The sequence below is a fragment of the Erinaceus europaeus genome, chromosome 22 (genome assembly GCF_950295315.1).
Source record: "Erinaceus europaeus chromosome 22, mEriEur2.1, whole genome shotgun sequence".
In the NCBI taxonomy this organism is placed as follows: domain Eukaryota; kingdom Metazoa; phylum Chordata; class Mammalia; order Eulipotyphla; family Erinaceidae; genus Erinaceus; species Erinaceus europaeus.
This window is the reverse complement of record NC_080183.1, coordinates 6898019-6920672: the sequence shown is the minus strand read 5'-3', so window position 1 is coordinate 6920672 and position 22654 is coordinate 6898019. Positions and strand designations below refer to the sequence as shown.

Genomic DNA, 22654 nt, shown 5'->3' with positions numbered 1-22654 from the left:
CAATATGCCTTGAACCTATAATAGCCAGAAATGACTGGGTTTTTTTTTCTTTGGGGGAGGGATGGAGGGAGTTGTAAAGGTTTAGTGCTTGACTCTGCTGAGACTTGTTTTTGATGAGAAGCACTTATATCATGTCTGCTTGAAAACTAGGCTTCCCTGGGTGCCGGGACCAGGGTGTGATGGATGTCAAGGTTCTTCCAGTGAAGCGACAATGTTGAGGCATTGGAGCTCTAAGCTATGGCCTGCGGCTGAGAGCTCTGGCTGGCCAGCCTACCACCCGCACACCTTATAGGAGAGAGAGAAAGCCATGGGGAGGCCACCACTGTGATGGTTACAAAATGGCCCAAGTTGCTCCTCCCACCCACCTCTACTTTTTTTTTTTTTCCCATGAATAGGTGTCTGGCAATATCCACCAATGATTAAAATCCCACACTCCACATCCTTGAAGGTAAAGGAAGAAAGAAAAGTTTGCATCTTTTATCGAAGGGACTACTGACTTAATTAAAAAAAAAACAAACCCAAGAGACAATGATTACAGCTTCAGAGTGAAGATCCACTTCACTTGCTGCGTCCTTTTCAAAGAAAGGGACCTAGGAGATGATGGAGGAGAGGGAACAGCTGAAAGGGACATTAGATAAGAGATCGTGTTCTGTCACTTTGCCACATCCATTAAATCAAAGCAGTGTCCACTGTCTTCCTCATCATGGACTTGGCCAATGTGAAGTTTATAGGCACAGGTGCCCTGGAGTTACGCCATACATCAGCCTGTGGACAACTACAGAGGCAGGTATCCACATTGCAGTTAAGCAGCTACTTCCAGATTCAGTGGACTCCAAAAGGGAACAGTGGCATCGCTGGTCTGGAATTTGGGCCTGGCATGTGGGCAGCAGAAAGAGCTGGAGGCTCCTTCCATGGATGGGTCCTTTAGGTTCCAGGCTGGAAAAGTATCACAGTGGGAGGGTACCTGAGGTCTCAGAGGTCCCAGTCCAGCCTCTGTGAGAGCAGAGGGCACCTGCATGAGGACTGCTCAGGGGACTGTCTCTTTCAGGCTCCAGAGCAATGGCGGGGGCAGAGAGAGGCTGCAGAGCACTGTGCAGGGCAGGTCACAGGACTCCCCCCACCCCCAAACGCACCTCAGGGAAGAGGCTGCCCTTGTTTTCCAACCCTGTCCCCGGAGGTGTTTCGTCTCACACCCCTGCCACTCGGGGCCAGGTGCAGCGGCACATTTGTATCCCCTCTGGCTTTGGGGGCTCACCTGTTTCAGGGTCGCTAAAGTCTGGCAGAGTGATGGTGTTCAACTGTCGTCGGTCGGCGATGGTTCTGTCTAAGAGGCTGCTCCCACGTCCGGAGTCACTGCAAAACATGGCTGTGGGCGTCAGCGGCTTGAAGGGCCAGGAGACTGCTCAGAACTTGTAGGCCTGAGGCCCCAAACCCATAGGTTCAAATGCTGACACCACCCTGTGCCAGGCCTGAGTAGTGCTCTGGTTCTAATTTAAAAAAAATTTTTTTGTTTTTAACGTATTAATCTGAAAGAAGGTGACCAGAACATCACTCTGGCATGTGCAACGCTGGGAACTGGACTTGGCTTCAGGATTGCAAAGCTCTAGTCACTGCACTACCTCCTGGGCCAGAGTGGGGGACCACAGCCTTTGCTATCAGTCTTAAAGTCGGAGTTCTTACTGAACAGGTGGGGATGGAAGTTATGAGGTCACAGTATCTGCGCCCCTGAGCGGGGGGTGGGGGTAGGGAGGGCTTGGAGGTGTCAGCCTTCAGGTGGGCAGCTTACCCGCTTCCTGCACTGTGCTCCCACCTCTAGCCCACCCCCACAGAATAGGCTGGTGGCGTTCCTCTGGTGATGGCACACAGAAGCCCAGCTCAGGCTGAACCGGGATGAAAAGATCACACATGCAGGGCCAAGCGACACATTCTTGGAAATGCCATTTCGTTCTCTCTGGCTTTTATTCTCACCTGTCTCACCCTGTATACCACTCCCGACAAGCTCTTTTCGTGTGCTTGAATTCTAAGATGCTTGTAAGCAAAAATCACTGTTTATCCCTCTATCACGATACTCCATCAAAGAGATCCCAGAAAGAAAACCTTGTCTCTCTTTAGGGATCTGGCTCTCTTATGCTTTTCTTTGAATCTATTTTTTTCTGTAAATATTTTATTTATTTACTTATTGCATAGAGACAGAATCTGAGAGCAGTGCGGGAGATAAAGGACACAGTCTACAGAGAGACACCTGTAGACCTGCTTCACTGCTCCTGAAACTCCTCCCCTGCAGGCGAGGATGGGGATTTGAACCCAAGTTCCTGCACATGGGAACACATACACTCTTACCATGTGTGCCACTGCCCAGCCCTACTGAATTCATGTTAAAAAAAAATCAGGGGAGTCGGGTGGTGGTGCAGTGGGTTAAGCGCACATGGCGCGAAGCACAAGGACCGGTGTAAGGATCCTGGTTCGAGCCCCTGGCTGCCTGCCTGCAGGGGAGTCACTTCATAGGCAGTGAAGCAGGTCTGCAGGTATCTATCTTTCTCTCCCCCTCTCTGTCTTCCCCCCCTTCCATTTCTCTCTGTCCTATCCAACAACGACGACATCAACAACAATAATAACTACAACAATAAAAAAAACAAGGACAACAAAAGGGAAAATAAATAAATATTTTAAAAAAATCAGTCTGGGGTTCTAAGAGTGATATGTTTGTTATCTGTTAAGAAGCTCAAATTCTGTAACAGAGTGGCAGAATTTCCTTCTTCACTGCAGCTGTGGCCAAGAGTGGTACCAACAAGATTTGCCGTGAAGCTGAACACTGCTTACAGGCTGCAATTTCCACGTCCAGCGGTGTAGTCTGAGAAACCCTGGAGTCAGAGGGAAACGTGCTTTGGCACAGACACTTTGTCAGCCTGTACTTAGCACGTCATCGCATCCCGGCTTGCTGGAATTGGTACTATTCATTATTTCCCCCAGCGGAACAACAATACGCTTCTCTGTGAAGCAGACATCATGAAAGTCCACCTGGGTTTTCCTTAACTAGTGGCTGACCGTGGACTGCTAGTGTGGGTCTGCCCCATACGTGTCTGAGCATAAGTCTTGCGGTTAGTTATTTGCATCTGCCCATTGTGCCCATTTGGGAGTTTTTCAAGGGACATGATACCCAAATATTTCTACCACCTGACACACTACAGCAAAAGCTTGGCCACTGCAAAGGAAGAGTTGGCCCAGGGTTTTCTGTGGACCAAATCTGAGGATGTGAAAGTGCTTGCTTCTGCTAAGGAAACCCTCCGGGGGTCCTGACTCACCACCTTTCAGAGCCCAGGGCTGGGTGCTGCCCGTGTGTGTTCTGGGACCCAGCTGCAGGCCTAGCTTCTTATCCTATCCCTGTTCATGTCCCTGGTCCAGTGGTTCTCTCTAGGGGCATGGTCACTGGCCTGGTGGCTCTGTGACTTACCTGTAGATGAAGATAAGAATCATTCACCTGGGAGTCAGGCGGTAGCATAGCGGGTTAAGTGCACATGGTATGAAGCGCAGGGACCGGCATAAGCATCCCGGTTCAAGCCCCCGGCTCCCCACCTGCAGGGGAGTCGCTTCACAAGCAGTGAGGCAGGTCTGCAGGTGTCTATCTTTCTCTCCCCCTCTCTGACTTCCCTTCCCCTCCTGATTTCTCTCTGTCCTATCCAACAACAACAACAGCAATAACAACAAGGATAAACAATAAGGGCAACAAAAGGGAAAAATGGCCTGCAGGAGCAGTGGATTCGAGTACCAAGCCCCAGCAGTAACCCTGGAGGAAAAAAAAATTTTTTTTGCTTCATCTCACTTCACTTTATGTGATAGGGCAGAAAGAAATTGAGAGAGGAGGGGAAGATAGAGACAGAGTGACTCCTGCAGTGACAACCTCACCAATGTGTCCTAGAACCTCACTTCTCCAGAGCCCTGCCCCACTAGGGAAAGACAGAAACAGGCTGGAGGTATGGATCGACCTGCCAATGCCCATGTCCAGTGGAGCAACAGTTAAAGAAGCCAGAACACCTACCTTCTGTACCCCAAAAACAATTTTGATCCATGCTCCCAGTGGGGGAGAAATGGTAGGAGGAAGAGAGTAAGAGGGCTCTGAACTCCAGCTCCATCAGGACCCAGAAACAGAGGGAAAAAAAGGAGCAACATTTGGATGTAGTAACAGAGTTATATGCGGCTTGGAGGGGAAGAGAGGATGGGACCTGGAAGAAAAAGGGGGTAATTATGTACAAATGTAGACAGATAGCTATAAAGATGACAGTCAACCCATGTCTGCAACCTTAGGAGAATTGCTGTGGCTTGCACTGGAGGGACTGGGAATTCAGAACTCTGGTGGTGGTGGGAACGGTATGGAATCGTAGCTCTGTTGACATGTAATTCTGTAAGTCAATATTAAATCACTGATAGAATTTTGAGAGAGAGAGACAGAGAGAGAGACCCCTGCAGCCCTGCTTTGCCACTTGTGAAGCTTTCTCTTTGCAAGTGGGAACCAGGGGCTTGAACCTGGGTCCTTATGCAGGGTAACATGTGTCCTTAACCAGATGCTCCACTACCCAGCCTCTTCTTTATTTTTTGATAAAAACAGAGAGAAACTGAGAGAGAAATCAAGGATAGAGGAGAGAGAAAGAGAGATGCCCAGCACTACCCTCAGTGTTAAAAATAAAATGATTTAGTTATTTATATACCCTGTATATTTATTTACTAGGACCCCTGTGATATCTCTGTAGCCATTAGTATTTTTTTATATTTATTTTTCCCTTTTTGTTGCCCTTGTTTTCTATTGTTGTCGTAGTTATTATTGTTGTTGATGTCGTCATTGTTAGATAGGACAGAGAGAAATGGAGAGAGGAGGGGAAGCCAAAGAGGGGGAGAGAACTACAGACACCTGCAGACCTGCTTCACCACCTGTGAAGCGACTCCCCTGCAGGTGGGGAGCTGGGGCCTCAAACCGGGATCCTTATGCCGGTCCTTGCGCTTTGCGCCACCTGCGCTTAACCCGCTGCACTACTGCCGACTTCCGCCATTAGTATTTTTAAAAGACTATTTTTGATATTCTTGTATCTCCCTAGTCCTTGGTACTTTTGTTAAAGATCAATTTATTGACCAATGAAAAAGAGAGGGAGAGAGAGAGAGAGAGAGAGAGAGAGAGAGGGAGAGGGAGAACACCAAAGCATTGCTCTGGTACATGAGGGGTTAAGCTCAAACTCAGGACTTGTGAATCCCAGACTCTCCACTGCCCCCCACCCCCACCCCACCCCAGTTCATAGTTCTGTATCTTCAATGCAAGGAAGCATCCACCCGCTTGTTGGAAGCCCTGTGTGACTTGATTACAGACTCAAGGCTGTTGGTCCAAAGTCTCTCTCCTGGAGACCCGCAATCAGGACACAGCCCTTCTATCTCAGTGCTCCACTAGCTCCAGGGGTCCGCTTACCCCTTGCCCCCACCCCAGACACACTGGGGAGACTCCCTGGGGAGGCCAGCTAGAGCTGCCCAAGACCTAGGGGGTAGGAGGTACTTGCATTTATAGCCTGAAGGAAACAATGCAGCTAAAAGCAAAACCCAGGAAGCTCCTTAAGGCTGTTGTTACCCCCTCCCCTTTCTTGACACTCCAGGAGGAGCAACCCTGAGTGTCCAGGGGTCATCCAGTCTCTGGGGGTGGGGGGCAGTTTTCCTGCCATGGCCCCAAGGAGCTTCCGGAAAGGAGGCAGTTAGATACAGCCCGGGCCTGGAGCTGTGCTTTCCAAAAGCTCTGCCATTCCGCTATTTTCTTCCCCAGCTCAGTATTCTCAGTTGCTAAGTGGGAGGCGAGGTGGGGAGGTGGGAGAGGTGTGGAGAGCGGAGGGGGACTTGGCAATCCGCAGTTGAAGCAATTCCTTTTGGGTTGCTAAAGGGGGTTCAGGCAAAGGGGTGTGCTTCAGCGGTCTGGGGGGCAGCTCTTGGCAGCCGCACTCTGAGGCAGAGGCTCCCCAAACTCTGTGGCTTCTCAGGCTGGGGTGGGGAGGGACCAGGGGGCATAGAGACAGGGTATTTTCTATTTCTGTTTGCAGACTGAGCCAAGTAGTATTTAAGAAAAATTAAGCTGATCTTGACTTTGGGAACATACCCATGAGAAGGGAGAGGCTGGTCTTGTGATTTTCTTTTCATTAAGAGGAAGGTGGTGGGGGGTCAGGCGGTAGTGCAGGGGGTTAAGTGAAGGTGGCGCATCCCGTGAGGACCCATTTATTGGGGAAACTGACGATCCTTCCTAGCCGACTGAATCCACATGGATCCCAGTCACTTTCAAAGCCAGCAACAAGCAGACATCAGGCTCAACCTGACGCTGTTGACTGGCTACGGAAGAAGGGCAAACGCTAGAAGAAGAAGTGCAGATGGCGAGAAGCTCAAGGACCGTCGTAAGGATTCCAGTTCCAGTCCCTGGCTCCTCACCTGCAGAGGGGTCACTTCACAGGCAATGAAGCAGGTCTGCAGGTGTCTGTCTTTCTCCCCCTCCTCAGTCTTCCCCTCCTCTCTCCATTTCTCTCTGTCCTATCCAACGACGACGACATCAATAACAACAATAACTACAACAACAATAAAAAAACAACAAAGGCAACAAAAGGGAAAATAATTTTTTTTTTTTTTAAAAAAAGAGGAAGGTGGTGGCAACAGGCTGTCACATGTCCCAGGGGGTGACAGCACGTCTCCTTGCAAACAGGGTGGAGGGGCTCCACCACTCTGACCTGCCACCACCAGGGACCTGCAGGGCACGCATGAGTGACAGAGCTAACACCTGCTAACAGCCAGCCATGTATGCCAGCAAGGAAGGCCCCCCCAAGCCAGAACAGGAAGAATGGGCCATGCTGACCTCTTACCTGGGGTTGGTTAGGTTGTAACAGGATTTCCATATCTGTAACATGTGTTTGCAGGTGAGAAGTGCCTCGTCTGGGCCTCGGCAGAGTGATTCCAACTTCACTTTGGAAAACAGTAGTCTGCAGAGGGAAGGCAAAAAGAGATAAGGACACGATTCAGCCAGAATCCCCACTCACACGTGCGAACCACTGCACCTTTCTAGGACAGGGCGTGCAAAAGGCTTGACCTCAGGAAGCAGAGGCAGCAGGATAGAAGATTCCAGAACTCCCAGATCACTGGATGGCTTTGCACTGAAACCAGCACAGGTATACCCTGGCCAGTTGTAGTCGGGCTAAAAGTGGGGTATCTTTATTCCCAACACAGAGACTGCATTCAGAGTGTGCTTTTTAGGACAAAACCCATTTATTTGTGAGATTAAAAACAACAACAAAACAGTCCATTAAAAGCAAACCGTGGTTTATTTGCAAAAACCACACAGGAAATGTGAGTCAGCTGATATAAATATCCATCAGCAAGCTTCCACAGATTGGCTGTCTCCCTGGGAAGGAGACATCTGAGCTTGGAAGAGCTGGTCTGGGGGTGTATAAAGCAGTGGGACAGTTGGCTGGGTCTTCCCTCTGCCCTGCCTCAGTCTACTGTGCTGGGCCTCCCTCGTCAACAGCTCCAAGGCCAGCAGCCCTCCCTTCCCCACCAGTGTCACCATCCATGTCTCCACCTTCTATCAGTGCAGAGTTTGGAACCTTCTCCCTTTCTGGACCCTCAGGGGTGCCCCTCCCAGCTCTGGCTTCTGGCTCTCTGTCTCTGGGCTCAACTGTACTGGAGACCTTTCTAACAAAAACCCACTTTCCTGTCCCTTGACTTGCTTGTGGAGAAATCATATGATAACCTCCCCACCTTCCTCCCCAAATCACTCTGACTCCCCATTCAAGAAATGACCAGGGCTCCCTCCATTTGTACTCACAGTTCCTCTGATGTTCTTGGTGGCACCCCTGGGCCCCTGACTCCCACCCAAGAGAGTTCACTGGCCACTGGCTATGTGTGCTTTCTTCAGGACTCTTCAGCACTTTCAACCCATGTCTCTTCAATTCTTCCCAAATTCAGCGCTATCCACAACTCAGGGAGAAGTCTCCCATGGGTGCTAGCTGGCCCCCCTCCCCCCCAAAAAAAAAAGTTTATCTGGATTGAGCTCAGGCCTGTGTATGTACGGTACTGCTGAGCAGAGAGGAAAGGGAAGAGACCAAGAGAGACACTGCAGCACGACTCCACCATCCAGAGTCCCCAAGTGCTCTCAGGTAGAGCAGGAGTTTGAACCTAGACCTCATGCATAGTGAGGCATGCTCTAGCTAGAGAGAGGTCTCCTGGCTGCCCAGGCAGAACTTGTCTCTACTTAGAATGTATCATATTCGCTGCGTGTGTTAGTAATAGCAATGAGGAGGAGAGGAGGGGTTGTTTCTTTTCATTCAGGGGCCACTATACGCAATGCCTCTGCCTTACTAATCATGTCACGGCCACCAGGCCAGGTGACAAGAGCAGCACAGTCCCTGATCCATGCGCAGGTGGACATAAAGATCATGGCCAGAGGCAGGGACAGGGCTCGGCCTCGTCCCAAGCTTCTCAGCAAGTGGATACTCCTGATCAGCACGGGAGTTTTGACCTGCTCTGTTTCCGACCTGGGCTGGTTCACCCCTCCTTAGGCAACCTGGTGGTCCCCCGCTCCCGGGAGGTCACCATATTGATGCCGAACTTAGTGCGGACACCCGATCAGCATAGCGCACTGCAGCCCAGAACTCCTGAGCTCAAGCGATCCTCCAGCCTCAGCCTCCCAAGTAGCTGGGACTACAGGCGCGCGCCACCACGCCCGGCAAGTGGATACTCCTATGAGGCCTTTCCAGGACTGCCTGCATGGAGAGGTGGCCCCTTGAGATGTCTCCAGGGGGCTAAAAAGACCCTGACACTGACTCCCGCTGGTCCCCCTGAGTCTGGAAGGCAGTAGGATCGCTTTTCCAAAAGGATCTCCCACCAGACTTGGGGCAAGTGGGAGGCATGTGATAAAAGGAGCCTGCACCGCCAAACAGGCAGCATTTCAGAGAGGCCTGTGTGGGCCCCTGCACCCCTCCAGAAGGGGACTCCCTGGGAGGCCTGGGTCCCTACGGTTTGGCAAGCCTGCCCAGGAAGTCCAGAGCTGGTGGGGAAGGCTCCCAGGCAGCAGGCAGCAATGCCCATAGCAGCCAGCCATGACACCCTGCCTCGGCTTGAGGGGAACTGTTCCCTGCCAGGCTGCTCGGCTGGAAAAAGAACTCCTAATTAACATGAAATAACAGCTTTCAAACACTCCACTCAGGATATGGAGTTGAAAAGGTGTGGGCTGCGTTTAAGAGAACCAGACAGGAAGAACAATGGCAGGACTGCTGAACACGAGTGACAGAAAAGGCACCTGCAGCTGAGGCCGGAGGAATAGGAGAGAGAAGCAGCAACACGGGGGTGGGGGGAGACTAGAGTCCCTCAGGGAGCCAGGGACCACAGGCCTCCCTCCAGACTCCCCTGGACAGGTCCTCCTCCTTCCCACCATGCCCCAAGCCTTAGCCTGTCTGCCCAACAGAAAATGACACGTAGGACAGAAGTAGTGATACTTGTCATTCAAGCACTGCTCACCCATCACAAGGCTGTGGGGAAACATCTGGTTGGCGTGTGCCATGTCTGCATAGACAGGGAGAGCGAGGACCAGTGGTGGCAGGGCAGAGACTCATCCCTTCAATCGATGGAGGAAAGCCCAAGGCCAAAAAAATAATGATGGGACAGCCTGGGTCAAACTGGCATTTACTGCATATACCATGAGGTGCTGTGAGCCTCAGGGGAGACAGAGGGACTGCCAGGCAAGCCTATGGCCACATCACCCACATCCAAACATACTGTCAGCAAGAGGCTCCTCTGAGCAGCTGGGGAGAGAGCTCAGTGGCTGAATACTGGCCCTGCAAGTCTGAGGCCCCAGGTTCGATCCCTGGTACCACCTTATGCCGAAACTGAGAAGTACTCTTGTGTTACTCTTATAAATATATGTATCTTAAAAATATATTTATTTGATAAGACAGAGAGAAATTGAGAGGGGTAAAAGGAGATAGAAAAGGTGAAGAGAAGAGAGACAACTGCAGTCCTGTTCCACCACTCGTAAAGCTTCCCTCCCAAAGGTGGAGACAGAGGGCTTGAGCCAGGGTTCTTGAGCACTGTAACATAACATATGAACTTAACTGGGTATGTCACTGCCTAGCCCCCTCCATCTTTTTGTTAAAGGATATTTCTCTGAGCACAGCAAAGCAGTCACACTTGGGAGAAATGATCTATTCCCATCCTTTACAGCGGGCTCAAAGCTCATTCGCCCAGGTTAAAAAAAAATTTTTTTTTTGGTTCAGAGATTCAGAGTGTGTAGGGAATGGCAAAATGAAGGACAGAAATGACAGCGGGCTGGAACGCCAGTCCCACTGCATACCCAAGGCTGCATCTAGCCCGTCACGTAGTGCTAGCAGAACCTGTCTGCTGTCCTTACAACCCCCTCCGCACCACCCTAGGCCCCATGTCAGCTCAGAGTCCATCCTTCTTCCCAGCCAGGGTCAGCTTCCTCCAGATGCTACTCTCCTCTGAGCCCACAGCCTTGCTGGTGCTGTTTCAGCTTGGAATGTCTTTCCCACATACCACTGTCTTTCTGGCACCTGACTCATCTGTTAAGATCAGGGCAAACAGAACCCTTTCGCTCTAGCCAGCCATGAAGAACAGGGGCTCCACCCCCACCCCCACCCCCCACCTCCACCCCCAGTGGCAGTGCAGCAATTAAGGGCACTTGCTCTGATCCTGTCATGGGAATGAGAATTGTGGTGGCCCCTGAGGGACCCAGCCCAAAGCAATTCCACAGGTCACCACTGGCGGGGGGGGGGGGGGGGGGGGGGGGGGGGGGGGGGGGGCTAAAGGGAACCTCTGGCAGGACTGGCAGGGAGTCAAGCTACTAAATACAGACACCACCTGGGGTGTCACAAAGGGCTCATGTGCAGGACATGACACTGGAATGTTTCACCCACTTAGCTGTGAGGCAGGAAATGTGTATCCGTTCTTCCATACTTGACCTGAGCTAATGGCTGTACTGACATGCTGTTATTTGGCTCATTGGAGGCAAACCTGATTGAGCAACAGTAGTTACAGTACGCAAGGACCAGGGTTCAAGACCCCAGTCCCCATCTATACGGATGATGCTTTTTAAGTGGTGCAGTGGTGCTGCAGGTCTCTCCCCTCTTGATTTTTGTCTATCCAAAATAAATTTAAAAATTAAATTATTTTTTTAAATAACAGGAAAAAAAATGCACGGGTTCTTCTGGTGCCCAGGATATGGTCTCGGGCAGGCAGTCTCCCTCCCGTGTCCAGTGGGAAATGCAGCAGTGCCCCTGCTCTAGACGGCACAGACCAGCATTTCACTATGACTCCATCCCCAGGTGACTCTGTGCAAGTTTAAGGTCAAGAAGCATCACTCTGGGGGCTGGCAGACAGTTTGCTCAGCAGAGGGTGGGCACATCACGGAGATGCCACAGACAGCACCTGGGGAACCCCATGGATGGTGGATCGCTGCGGTGAGGTCTTTCTCCGAAACAGATTGTGAATCACCACTGGCATGAAGCTTACAGAGGGGTCCCTGCCTGCCATCTCAGCAGGAGTTTTCCTTTCTTCTGGAATGTTCCTTGGATGACTTGCGGATGGTGGCGCTACACCATAGCTTCTGTTTCAGAACTCTGACCCAGTGAGAAAGTTCTGTGCCTATGATGGCCCATGGTGGCTTGAGAAGGTGGCACAGTGAGCCGTGTGTCTGCATGGGGAGTGAGGGGTGGTCATCGGGGTCTTCTCCCAGGATGGCCAGACTGTCACTGAGACAGTGACTCCAGCCCCACCTCTTCCCACTTTGGCTGACAGGCAAGGGCTCCAGCCGGCCTCCCTATTAGTCCCATCCCTCTCTCGTCTGCAATACGCCCCCTTCTCCCAGCAGTATTTTTAGAACAAATACACAAAAGGCATATTTAACTGGAATAAATCACCTCAAAAAACCCCAGTTTGGCTGCTTTTTCCCCTCCTTTTGCTCCCACTTCGGTTATTGATATTAACACCAACAGGCAGCTAAACTGGAATGGTTCCCAAGGCAGGCTGACCACGAGCTCCAGGGGTGACGGTGACCCACAGTGTAAACAGAGCCCACTCACAAAGGGCTTCCAGGAAGCTTCAGAGAAGGGCAGGAGAAATGGGACTATTTCCTGAGTGCTGCCCAGCGGGAGGTTGATAGGGACAGAGTTGGTACAAAAATAAATAGGGATCCATGGAGGTAGCACAGTGTTAGTGCATGAAACTTGCATGCCTGGAGGCTCAGGAGTCCTTGGTTCCATCCCCTGCACCACCATATGGCAGAACTGGGCAGAGTTCTGGTGTATCTCTCCCAAAAATGAATAAATAATTTAAAAATGTAAAATTATCTTTATGTATTTATTGGATAGAGACAGCCAGAAATCAAGATGGAAGGGGGAGACAGAGAGGGAGAGAGGCAGAGAGACACCTGCAGCCCTACTTTACCACTCATGAAGCTTTCCCCCTGCAGGTGGGGACCAGGGGCTTGAACCTGGGTTCTCGTGCACTGTAATGTGAGCGCTTAACTAGGTACACCATCGCCTGACCCCAAATAAATAATTTTTTTAAAGGAAGAGGAACAGGAAAGGAAAGGGAAGGAGAAGCAAGTAGGGTGCCCTTGAAAACCAGTTGGTGAGCAAGAGCCTTTGGAATCACAAGGGCCAAAATAACCACTCAGTAACGAAATGTGTGGGTAGGAAATATTAAAAACAAGACTCCCGGGCGCTAGCGCAGCAGGTTAAATGCACGTGGCGCAAAGTGCAAGGACCGGTGTGAAGATCCTGGTTCGAGCCCCCCGGCTTCCCACCTGCAGGGGAGTCGCTTCACAAGCAGTGAAGCAGGTCTGTAGGTGTCTCTCTTTCTCTCCCCCTCTCTGTCTTCCCCTTCTCTCTCCATTTCTCTCTATCCTATCCAACAACAGTGACATCAACAACAACAACAATAACAATAACTACAACAATAAAACAAGGGCAACAAAAGGGAATAAATAAATCTAAAAAACAAAAAAAGCAAAAAAAGCAAGTCTCCCTATTAAATGATTCTGGTTCTAATGAAATAGTCTAACCTCTCCCAACCACAAATCCACTGATCATTTCTCAAATGGGAGAGAAAGCAAACTGAGGGAAGTCTAGAGTCCATGCCCCCCCCCACCACCCCACCTAAGGCCATCTCTCTGAAAGATTTCTACCTTTCTTTTCCGTTTTTTTTTTTTTTTTAAGTAGATTTGTTAGCTTTCTGAGAGAGACCAGAATGCTGCTCCAGCATAAGGGGTCCAGCTTCTCCACATGATCACCAACACTTGTTACCCTCTATTCTCTATATAAAACATACATACATGTTTACGCACATACATATATGTGATACATATACATACATGTAAAAGCCACTCTAATGTGCATGATGTAGTATCTCATTGAGGTTCTGATTTGCAGTTCTCTAATGATTAATGGGGCTAAAATATTTTAGGGTCCTGAGCAGTGGCACACCTGGTTGAGGGCACAGGTTATCATGCTAAGGAACCCAGGTTTAATCTTCCAGTCCCCACCTGCAGGATGGATGCTTTATGAGTTGTTAAGTAGTCTGCAGGTGTCTGTCTCTCTTTCTCCCTCTCTATCTCCCCCTCCCCTTTCAATTTCTCTCTGTCCTATCAAATAAAATATTTTAATGCACTTTAATATCTTCTTTGAAGAAATGTCTATTTAAACCTTTTGTCCCTTTAAAAAAAAGACTAGTTTGTTTATATGTTGAGAGGATGAGAGAGGGAAGACCAGAGCACTGTTCAGGTTTGACACAAGGTGGTGTCAGGGATTGAACCTGTAACCTCTTGGGGCTCAGTCACACAGGCTCCCTATCCTTCTTTCCTTCTTCTCTTTCTTTCTTTCTTTCTTTTTTTAAAAATTTTTTAATATTTATTTTATTTATTTATGCCCTTTTGTTGCCCTTGTTTTATCGTTGTAGTTATTATTGTTGTTGTCATTGTTGGATAGGACAGAGAGAAATGGAGAGAGGGAGGGGAAGACAGAGAGGAGGAGAGATAGACAGACACCTGCAGACCTGCTTCACCGCATGTGAAGTGACTCCCCTGCAGGTGGGGAGCCGGGGTTCGAACCGGGATCCTTATGCCGGTCCTTGTGCTTTGCGCCACCTGCGCTCAGCCCGCTGCGCTACCGCCCGACTCCCTCTTTCTTTCTTTTTTTAAATGCAACCCTGGAGAATGAGTTCAGGGACTTGTGAGTAGCACAATATAACAGAGTGGCCTCCATGGCCCTTTTTATTTTCATCTTTTTTATTAGAAAGAGGAACAATGAGACAGAGAAATAGGAGAGACCTGTCAGCATGGCTCCAAAATCTGTGGAGCGTCCCCAGTGCCGTTCATGGTGCTCCCTGGCTCCCATGGTGTCAGGATTCAAAGTCAGGCAAGGCAAAGGTTCTACCCAGTGAGCTATATCCCAGCATGCTCTGTTTTTTAGTTTATTTTTCTGTGGAAAGTTGATTTTAAATAAGCTACTGCAGCACTGAATCCATTCCACTGGTGCCCACTACATCTTCCAGGCTGCCACCCACCTTCCTTGGCCTGTTGACCCCCTCCCCAACCTAGAACCTGGATGGGGGTATCTCAAGAGTTGGCTGCCTTGTAGTGCCCCTGCAAGGACACATCCAGGTACCCTAGCTTGTTTTTCTAATTTAATGATGGGAATGGCCTCTTTCCTTGTGGTCCGACTTGCTTCTAGAGGCAACTCTGCTCTAAGTAAACAGAGGCCAACAACACCAGACACATGGCCTCTCAGTAATCACTCCATCAAACCACTGGCCAACACAGTATTTCCAGCCAAACTGAGCTCCTCGAGAGTGAGAATGAGACTGTCTTCTTTGCCAAGTAATCTTTTTTGTTTGTTTGTTTGTTTTGTTTTGTTTTGATTAAAGCTAGATCCATGGGAAAGTAGGATTCAACCTCAGCTTTCTGGTTTATTGATGAGATGAACAGGGGAAATAGTAAAATAAAAATAAAATTTTGCTCACCTGGTCAGTTAAATAAAAGAGCCTAAGCTGTTAGTCTCTTTATTATTATTTTTATTAAATATTTTTATTTCTTATTGGATAGAGAATTTGTGAGGGGAGGGGGTAGTAGAGAGGGAGAGAGACAGAGATACCTGTAGCCCTGCTTCACCACTCATGAAGCTTTCCCCCTGCAGGTGGAAACCAGGGGCTTAAACCTGGTCCTTGCGCATGGTAATGTGAGCACTTAATCAGGTGTGCCACCGCTTGGCCTCAGTGTTTGTCTCTTGTTCAAGGAAGCACTTCTAGCACCCAGCATGGCACGTGGAAGGTGCTGGGAACTGGGTGTTTCAAAGGCTGTGGTTAACCAAGTGCACTGGACTAAAGTCAAGAGCAGACTATCTGGCTTCAAATCGAGCCTCTGCCACATACAAGATGCGAAACTGCACACATTACTGAACCACTGTGCCTATATTTCTCTATCATAAAGCAGGAATAATATTACCTGCCTTTGAAGGTTCTCATACTGCTAAAATTGGTTAAAAATGTGTTAAGTGCTAGTAAGACTTACCTATAAGAAAGCAGTATGTATATATGAATGGTTACAGTGCTGACTGAGTGGCTTGCTGAATGAATGAGTGAATGATATTACCTATATTTACTTTGTCCAGTCAGTTCATTGTTATTAGTATGAAAAGAGATGTGAATCTCAAACTGTGTTTGCATAGGAGAGAGAGGAGACCACATGGGAAAGTGTTGTGTCAGAGCCCATGGCTGAGGGTTTGCTTCAGGGCCTTCCCTCATGTTGAGTGACAGCTAAGAAAGTACACTAAACCTTCAACCTTCTGCATCCCACCATGATCTTGGGTCCACACTCCCAGAGGGTTAAAGAATAGGAAAACTATCAGGGGAGGGGATACGGCGGTCTGGTGGTGGGAATTGTGCGAAGCTGTACCCTTCTTATCCTATGGTTTTGTCAATGTTCCCTTTTTATAAATTAAAAATTTTTTAAAAAGAAAGCACACTAAAAAACCTCAAGAGTTGCTCAAATTCCACACTGATACCACTTGTATTTGGATCCTTGACAGGTTTTGAAAATTGCTTTCTTGCCTTCTGTTGTAACCGGTGACAGTTTCTCGAGTGTGCTGTGGGTCTGATGACCTCTCAGAGAACATGTGAGAATAATGTCACGAGACTCTGTTCAGCTATGAAGGAATGCTGTGCATGCACGCCAGTCCTCTAGTCCTGTGCACTACCTCTTGCTATGTCCCCAGTCTCTGTAGTGTGTGCATGTGTGTGTGCGTGCACATGCGTGTGCATCATGCCTTCCTATGTACAATGTCACTGTTCCTGGGTTGCTTTTTTAATTTTTCCCATTCAGCTAGATGGGGGGAGGGGGAGATACCACAGCACTAGAGCTTCCTCTGATGCCACAGTACCTTCCGTTGGGATATGAAGGCTTAAATCTGGGTCAGGCACAGACAGACAACTAAAGCAAATAAACTTGTAAAACAAGACAAAACCAAACCAAACCAAACCAAAACCAAACCAAGCTGTCTCACTGTCTCCAGACTCTTGTGGAAACTATGGTGGTTATGAGAAGGGAGGGGGCACAGCAACTTAGGTGATGGGTGTGGTGAGCTTCACACACACACACACACACACACACACACACACACACACACACACGAAACTAGAACCGTGAAATCTTAGAATACTGCAAATAAATGTTAAATGTTAAGTCAGTATTAATGAAAAGGTATATTAAAAAGACCAGTGAGCAAAGTTGCACAGTCAGCTTGTCTGAGGACAAGAAAGCTCGCCTGGCCTGGCCGTGGCCGCCCTGAGCAGCCGGATCCCCGGCTTTGCTGACTGAGGATAAAATCATTATCACACTGACATTCTCAAGTGCCACCTTCAGCAGGATACGATCTGATACATTTCCCAAATGACAAAAGAGAATACACTGTCAGTTCTCATCTAAAAATGAAAGTCCATGACAAAGACACAAAGTCCACGAAGGATAAGTCTGAATCCAAACCAAAGCGAGGCAGCTGTTCCAAACAGAGACTGGCAGGGGGCCTGGAGATGACTCACACTTTGCCGTGCACAAGGATCTTGGTTTAAGTCCCCAGTCACAGCATGGGAGCACCTGCAGTGGAGCAGTGCTGTGGTATCTCTCCTCTGCCTCTCTGTCTCTCACCGTCCACCGTCTTATCTTTAAAAAAAAAAAGTGGGAAAGTCTGCAGTGGCACTGTAGAAATTCCATCTATAGCCTTGATAACACCCACACCCACACCCACACCCACACACCCGCAATCCAAATCCAAACAACAAAACCGAGTGCCACCTGGTACCTACTGCTAGCTTTTTAGGCCAATGAGGAAAATTATCAAACACAAAGTATTCATCAGTTAGGACATTATGCAAAGTTCCCTTTCATAAGGATGAAAACCAAGGCTCTTATCCAAAGTACAGGTGAGAGTGAAACTTCCTAACGTTAAGAACACAGCCCAGTATTAAAATGTGTACCTTGTTAATTTTTGTTTAGGGAGAGCTTTTAATCTGTAAGACACTTTTATCATCAAAGATTAACTGTTCCTCATTTGGCTTAAATTATAATAGTTAAAAAGCTTTAAAAAGCTTCACCAGAAAAAGAAAATATTACAGGACGTCTAGAGACAGCACATACAGAAGTGGCAGGCATGGGGGGTGCAGTGGGGTAAGCACACATGGCACAAGGCACAATGACTGGAGTAAGGATCCTGGTTTGAGCCCCCCGCTCCTCACCTGTGGAGGTGGGGGGTCACTTCACGGGCAGTGAAACAGGTCTGCAGGTATCTATCTTTCTCTCCCCCTCTCTGTCTTCCCTATCTCTCTCCATTTCACTCGGTCCTATCCAACAACAAAGACAGCAATAACAACAATAATAGTAACAACAACGATAAACCACAAGGGCAACAAAAGGGGAAAAAAACCGGCCTCCAGGAGCAGTGGATTTGAAGTGCGGGTACGGAAGCTCAGCAATAACCCTGGAGGCAAAAAAAGAAAAAAAAGAAAAGAAAAGAAATGGTAGGCATGAATCACTAACTGTGTTAACAGCAGATGTCACTAACTACATTAAATGTGAATGGGCCAAATACATGGAAGAGGAAGCAGAAATTATACTAAAAACTTAAAAAGATGCAACTATATGTTTGCCTATAAGAGAAGTATTTGAAGAATGACTCAAAACTTTAGAAATGGTAAATGATGTAAACATCACCAACCCAGTTTTTTTTTTTTTTTTTTTTTTTTACTGAAAATACAACTGACACAAAACAGGTAGGAAAAGAGATAAGATAAAATGTCAGGATATGAACAAAGCACAAATGTGGTGGTAGACACAATAATTAGAAATGCTTCAGTTAAGACCATCATCATGAATTTAAATATAATTGACTCTATATCATGAACATATGCCTAAATCTAAAACAGAAGCATATCAAAGTTCACAGAGAATGGGAAAACTTTCCCAAGCACCCACACACATTTTGATGTTGGTGTATGGTGTGCATGCACAATATGTCAATGCATGTGCATATATATGATTGTATTCACACAAAAGAATAGCCTTTTAGGCAAAAGTGAATGAGGCCACATTGCAAAATGACAAAGGTTTGAATTTTCCATAAAGACATAGGAATTCTAAATTTACATGCAACCAGTAGCAGAGTTTTGAACTACATATAGCAAAAAATGTTATATCTAAGCGGTGAAATAGGACAGGCTGCACCTTACTAGAAGATTTCAACACAGCTCTATTCAATCACTGAGAGATTAAATAGACCGAAAAATCTATGAGACCTATGACAACCTCTATTATAACCATAAAACAAGTAAAATGCAGTAAAGCTTAAGGTTAACTTAGATTCCACTTAAACCTGGGTCTATTTCCTCCCCAATTTGAGGTCAGATGCCATCAACCCAATACCAGTTTGGATGTGACAAATGACAATGATTTAACAACAGGGAGAGCGTATAACCTCATCAGATAAAGAAAGGACTACAAAAGCTGAATAAGGGCAAGAGACTAGCTCACTTTAATGTTGGCCTTTTTGGTCAATACCAGGCCATCCCATCGTATGGGACTCTAGTCAGGGAATCCTTGGATTCCCACATAGATATGATGTGTCTAGACCTCTAAAAGATCCCTCTCTCCACCATTACTGGTCACTTCCATCAGTAACATCATAATAAGTCCTCTTGTGGGCCTCTCTATTACCTTGCCCTCACTGTAGAGCTTCAGTGGTAGGGACTGCCCCATTCTCCGAAGGCAGGCTGGGTCAGCCTACTCTGTCATTAGAGGAAGACTGGTCCTGAAATGAGTGTAGCCTAGAATGTTCCTAGCTGTGACCATGGGACCATGGACTGAGAGGTCAGACTGACAGGGACCCAGGTTACACAGGCTCCTGTGCTAAGTATGAATAGATATGGGCTCTAGGTCAGATTGATGGGTAAACAGTTAAAGGTACTTAGATACTTTCTCATGTTTGGGAGCCACTCTCTGCCCTAATCCAGCTTTCTAGTCCTATTCTCAACTCTGACACCATCTTCCTAGACAATATTTTTAGTCCACCTGCACATTAGCTATCAGATGCAGGCAAAAATTATTAAAAGTCATGGGCCCCTAGGAACATACCTTAAAAAGACTTCCTAGCTTCTTCCCACTCGAAGACCCCTAATTTCATCTGCTCTATGTCTATCTTTAGGTTCCTGTTTACTAAACAATTTGTTCTGCTTTATATCTTACTGTCTTTCAGCCACCAAGTTGCAAACACTAGGATTCCATCCTGACCTCACCAATGTGTCCTGAAGTCCTACCTCTCCAGAGCCCTAACCCATCAGAGAAAGATAGAAACAGGCTGAGGGTATGCATCCACCTGTCCATGTCCAGTGGAGAAACATTTACAGAGGTCAGACCTTCTGCCTTCTATACCCCATAAAGAACTTTGATCCATACTCCCAGAGAGATAAAGAATAAGGAAGTTTCAGGGGCAGAGCAGTAGCACAACAGGTTAAGCACACATGGTGCGAAGCGCAAGGACCAGCGGAAGGATCCCAGTTCCAGCCTCTAACTCCCCACCTGCATGGGAGTTGCTTCGTAAGTGGTGAAGCAGGTCTGCAGGTATCGATCGATCTTTCTCTCTCCCTCTCTATCTTCCTCATGTCTCTCAATTTCTCTGTCCTATCCAACAACAGCAACAGTAGTAACAACAATAACAATAAAGACAACTAGGGCAACAAGGGCAACAAAAATGGGGAAAATGGACTCCAGAAGCAGTGGGTTCATAGTGCAGGCACTAAGCCCCACTGACAACCCTGGAGACAAAAAATAGGAAAGTTGCCAATGGACGGGATGGGACACAGAACCCTGATGGTGGGAACTGTATGGAATTATACCCATTATCTTACAATCTTGTTAATCATTATTAAATCACTAATAAAAATTTTAGAAAAATCTGTAAGAATAAAGACCTGGGAGTCAGGCTGTAGCGCAGCGAGTTAAGCGCAGGTGGCGCAAAGCACAAGGATCCCGGTTTGAGGCCCGGCTCCCCACCTGCAGGGGAGTCGCTTCACAAGCGGTGAAGCAGGTCTGCAGGTGTCTGTCTTTCTCTCCCCTCTGTCTTTCCCTCCTCTCTCCATTTCTCTCTGTCCTATCCAACGACAATAATAACTACAACAATAAAACAACAAGGACAACAAAAAGGGAATAAATAAATAAATATCAAAAAAGATTAATTAAAGATGTGAATTGTATCTGAATTAAACACACTTGATAGCTTAATCTAATATATTAGAATTTATCCAAAAAATGCTGAATACATTCTTTTCAAGGACACAAGGAATATTTCAATAAATGATCATATATTTTTCAAAATTGTTAAAAACTTATATATCCTACAGTCTCTGAATGCAATTTAATGTTAAAAGTATCTTAATGACAGATAAGTTGAACAGCCATATTTGACAATTATAAAATGCAGCACTAAAAAAACAAACTAATGGGGAGTCGGGTGGTAGTGCAGCGGGTTAAGCACCAAGCACAAGGACTGGCATAAGGACCCTGGTTCGAGCCCCGGCTCCCCACCTGCAGGGGAGTCGCTTCACAGGCGGTGAAGCAGGTCTGTAGGTCTATCTTTCTCTCCCCCTCTCTCCATTTCTCTCTGTCCTATCCAACAATGACATCAATAACAACAATATTAATAACCACCACAACAATAAAACAATAAGGGCAACAAAAGGGAAAAAAATAGCCTCCAGGAGCAGTAGATTCGTGGTGCAGGCACCAAGCCCCAGCAATAAACCTGGAGAAAAAAAAGAAAGAAAGAAAGAAAGAAAGAAAGAAAGAAAGAAAGGAAGAGCCACTGGGTACTGGATTTGTTGTGCAGAAATCAAGCCCCAGACATAACCTTGGTAACAATAAAAGAAAATAATAAAATAAAAAAGATATTGGCTAAAAAAAAAAGTGAGTGGGGGTAGATAGCATAATAGTTATGCAAACAGGCTCTCAAGCCTGGGGCTCTATCAAGTCCTAGGTTCAATCACCGGCTGAGCAGTGCTCTGGTTAAAAAAAGAAAAAAGCAGAGGCAAAAGGACAGGCCAGAGAGGATACAGAATAAATTCACAGGCAATATTATCATTCTTTTTCTAAAATTAAGATGTGGGTGAACTATCTTAATTGTATCTAATGAATAGCCATTTACTCCTACTCAATATTCAACAATTTTAAATGACTCAAGTATATTTAAAAATACATAGCGTAGCATTAACAATAAAAACAATGATCTGTACTCCTCTCAATTTCGGAGTGACCGCCAGTACGGATGTCCTAAATGCACTGGACCAGACAGACAGACAGACAGACAGACATCTGTTCTCCCTCTTGCTTCCAACATTTCCTACCACCACGGAATGACGGTGAATGAGGAAAGCTGTAGGTTAGGGCTGGGAGAAATCTCACCCAGTAGAGTGTGTGCCTAGTCATAGTGTGAGGCCCAGAGTTTGAGCCCCAGCACGAAATGGAAACAGCACGGTGGTACTAAGTCGTCTCTCCCTGTCTCTGTCTATTTCAATCTCTACCTGAAACCAAAAAGGTTAAAGATCAGCTTGGGAGCAGTGGGACAGCACATGACCAAGGCCCTGACAACTGCAGAAATAAAAAATAAAATTGGTGTCGCAGTACTTAAGTTACCGGGAACCAGAAGGTTCTGTGCTTCTCCATACCAGGCTAAGTAGGACTTCAGGTGAAATCAAGTTTCCACAACTTAACCATCGGCTAGTTGGACAGGCCTGATCCTGACGGTGTGGGGGAATTTTCTTCCTCCCTGAAGATCCAGGGAGCACCAGTCTGTGGGAACCAGGGCTGGTGGGACACAGGGAAAATCACATGTGAGCGGGCATCCTGAGAGGACTTGTCACATCAAGCAGCTGGGACAGCCTGGCTGAGCCTGGCGTGGGGGAGATATCGGAGGTGTGTCCACTGACTGCATCTGGCCCCACGTTTGCCTGGAGTATTCCTGGGGAGAAGTGTTTTCTAGCAAAGGACAAAACACGAGTATTTCCAAAGCAAACAAGCCAGGGGCCTCTCTGAGCCCTGCTC

The 22654-nt window shown here is 47.4% G+C and overlaps 1 protein-coding gene across 5 annotated transcripts in view; it reads right to left on the bottom strand.

Annotated features, from left to right (window-relative positions):
- Nucleotides 1-22654, bottom strand: part of TTC7B (tetratricopeptide repeat domain 7B) — a 137366-nt gene that overhangs the window by 34380 nt on the left and 80332 nt on the right. For 4 of the 5 annotated variants that reach the window (XM_060181212.1, XM_060181207.1, XM_060181208.1 and 1 more), the window contains 2 exons: nucleotides 6870-6986; nucleotides 1256-1353 (listed from right to left, as the gene is read on the bottom strand). In XM_060181212.1, coding sequence (XP_060037195.1) covers nucleotides 1256-1353; nucleotides 6870-6986 — 215 coding nt within the window. Of the gene's footprint in view, nucleotides 1-55; nucleotides 937-1255; nucleotides 1354-6869; nucleotides 6987-22654 lie in introns of those variants that run through there. The other variant, XM_060181209.1, reaches the window with a different exon arrangement.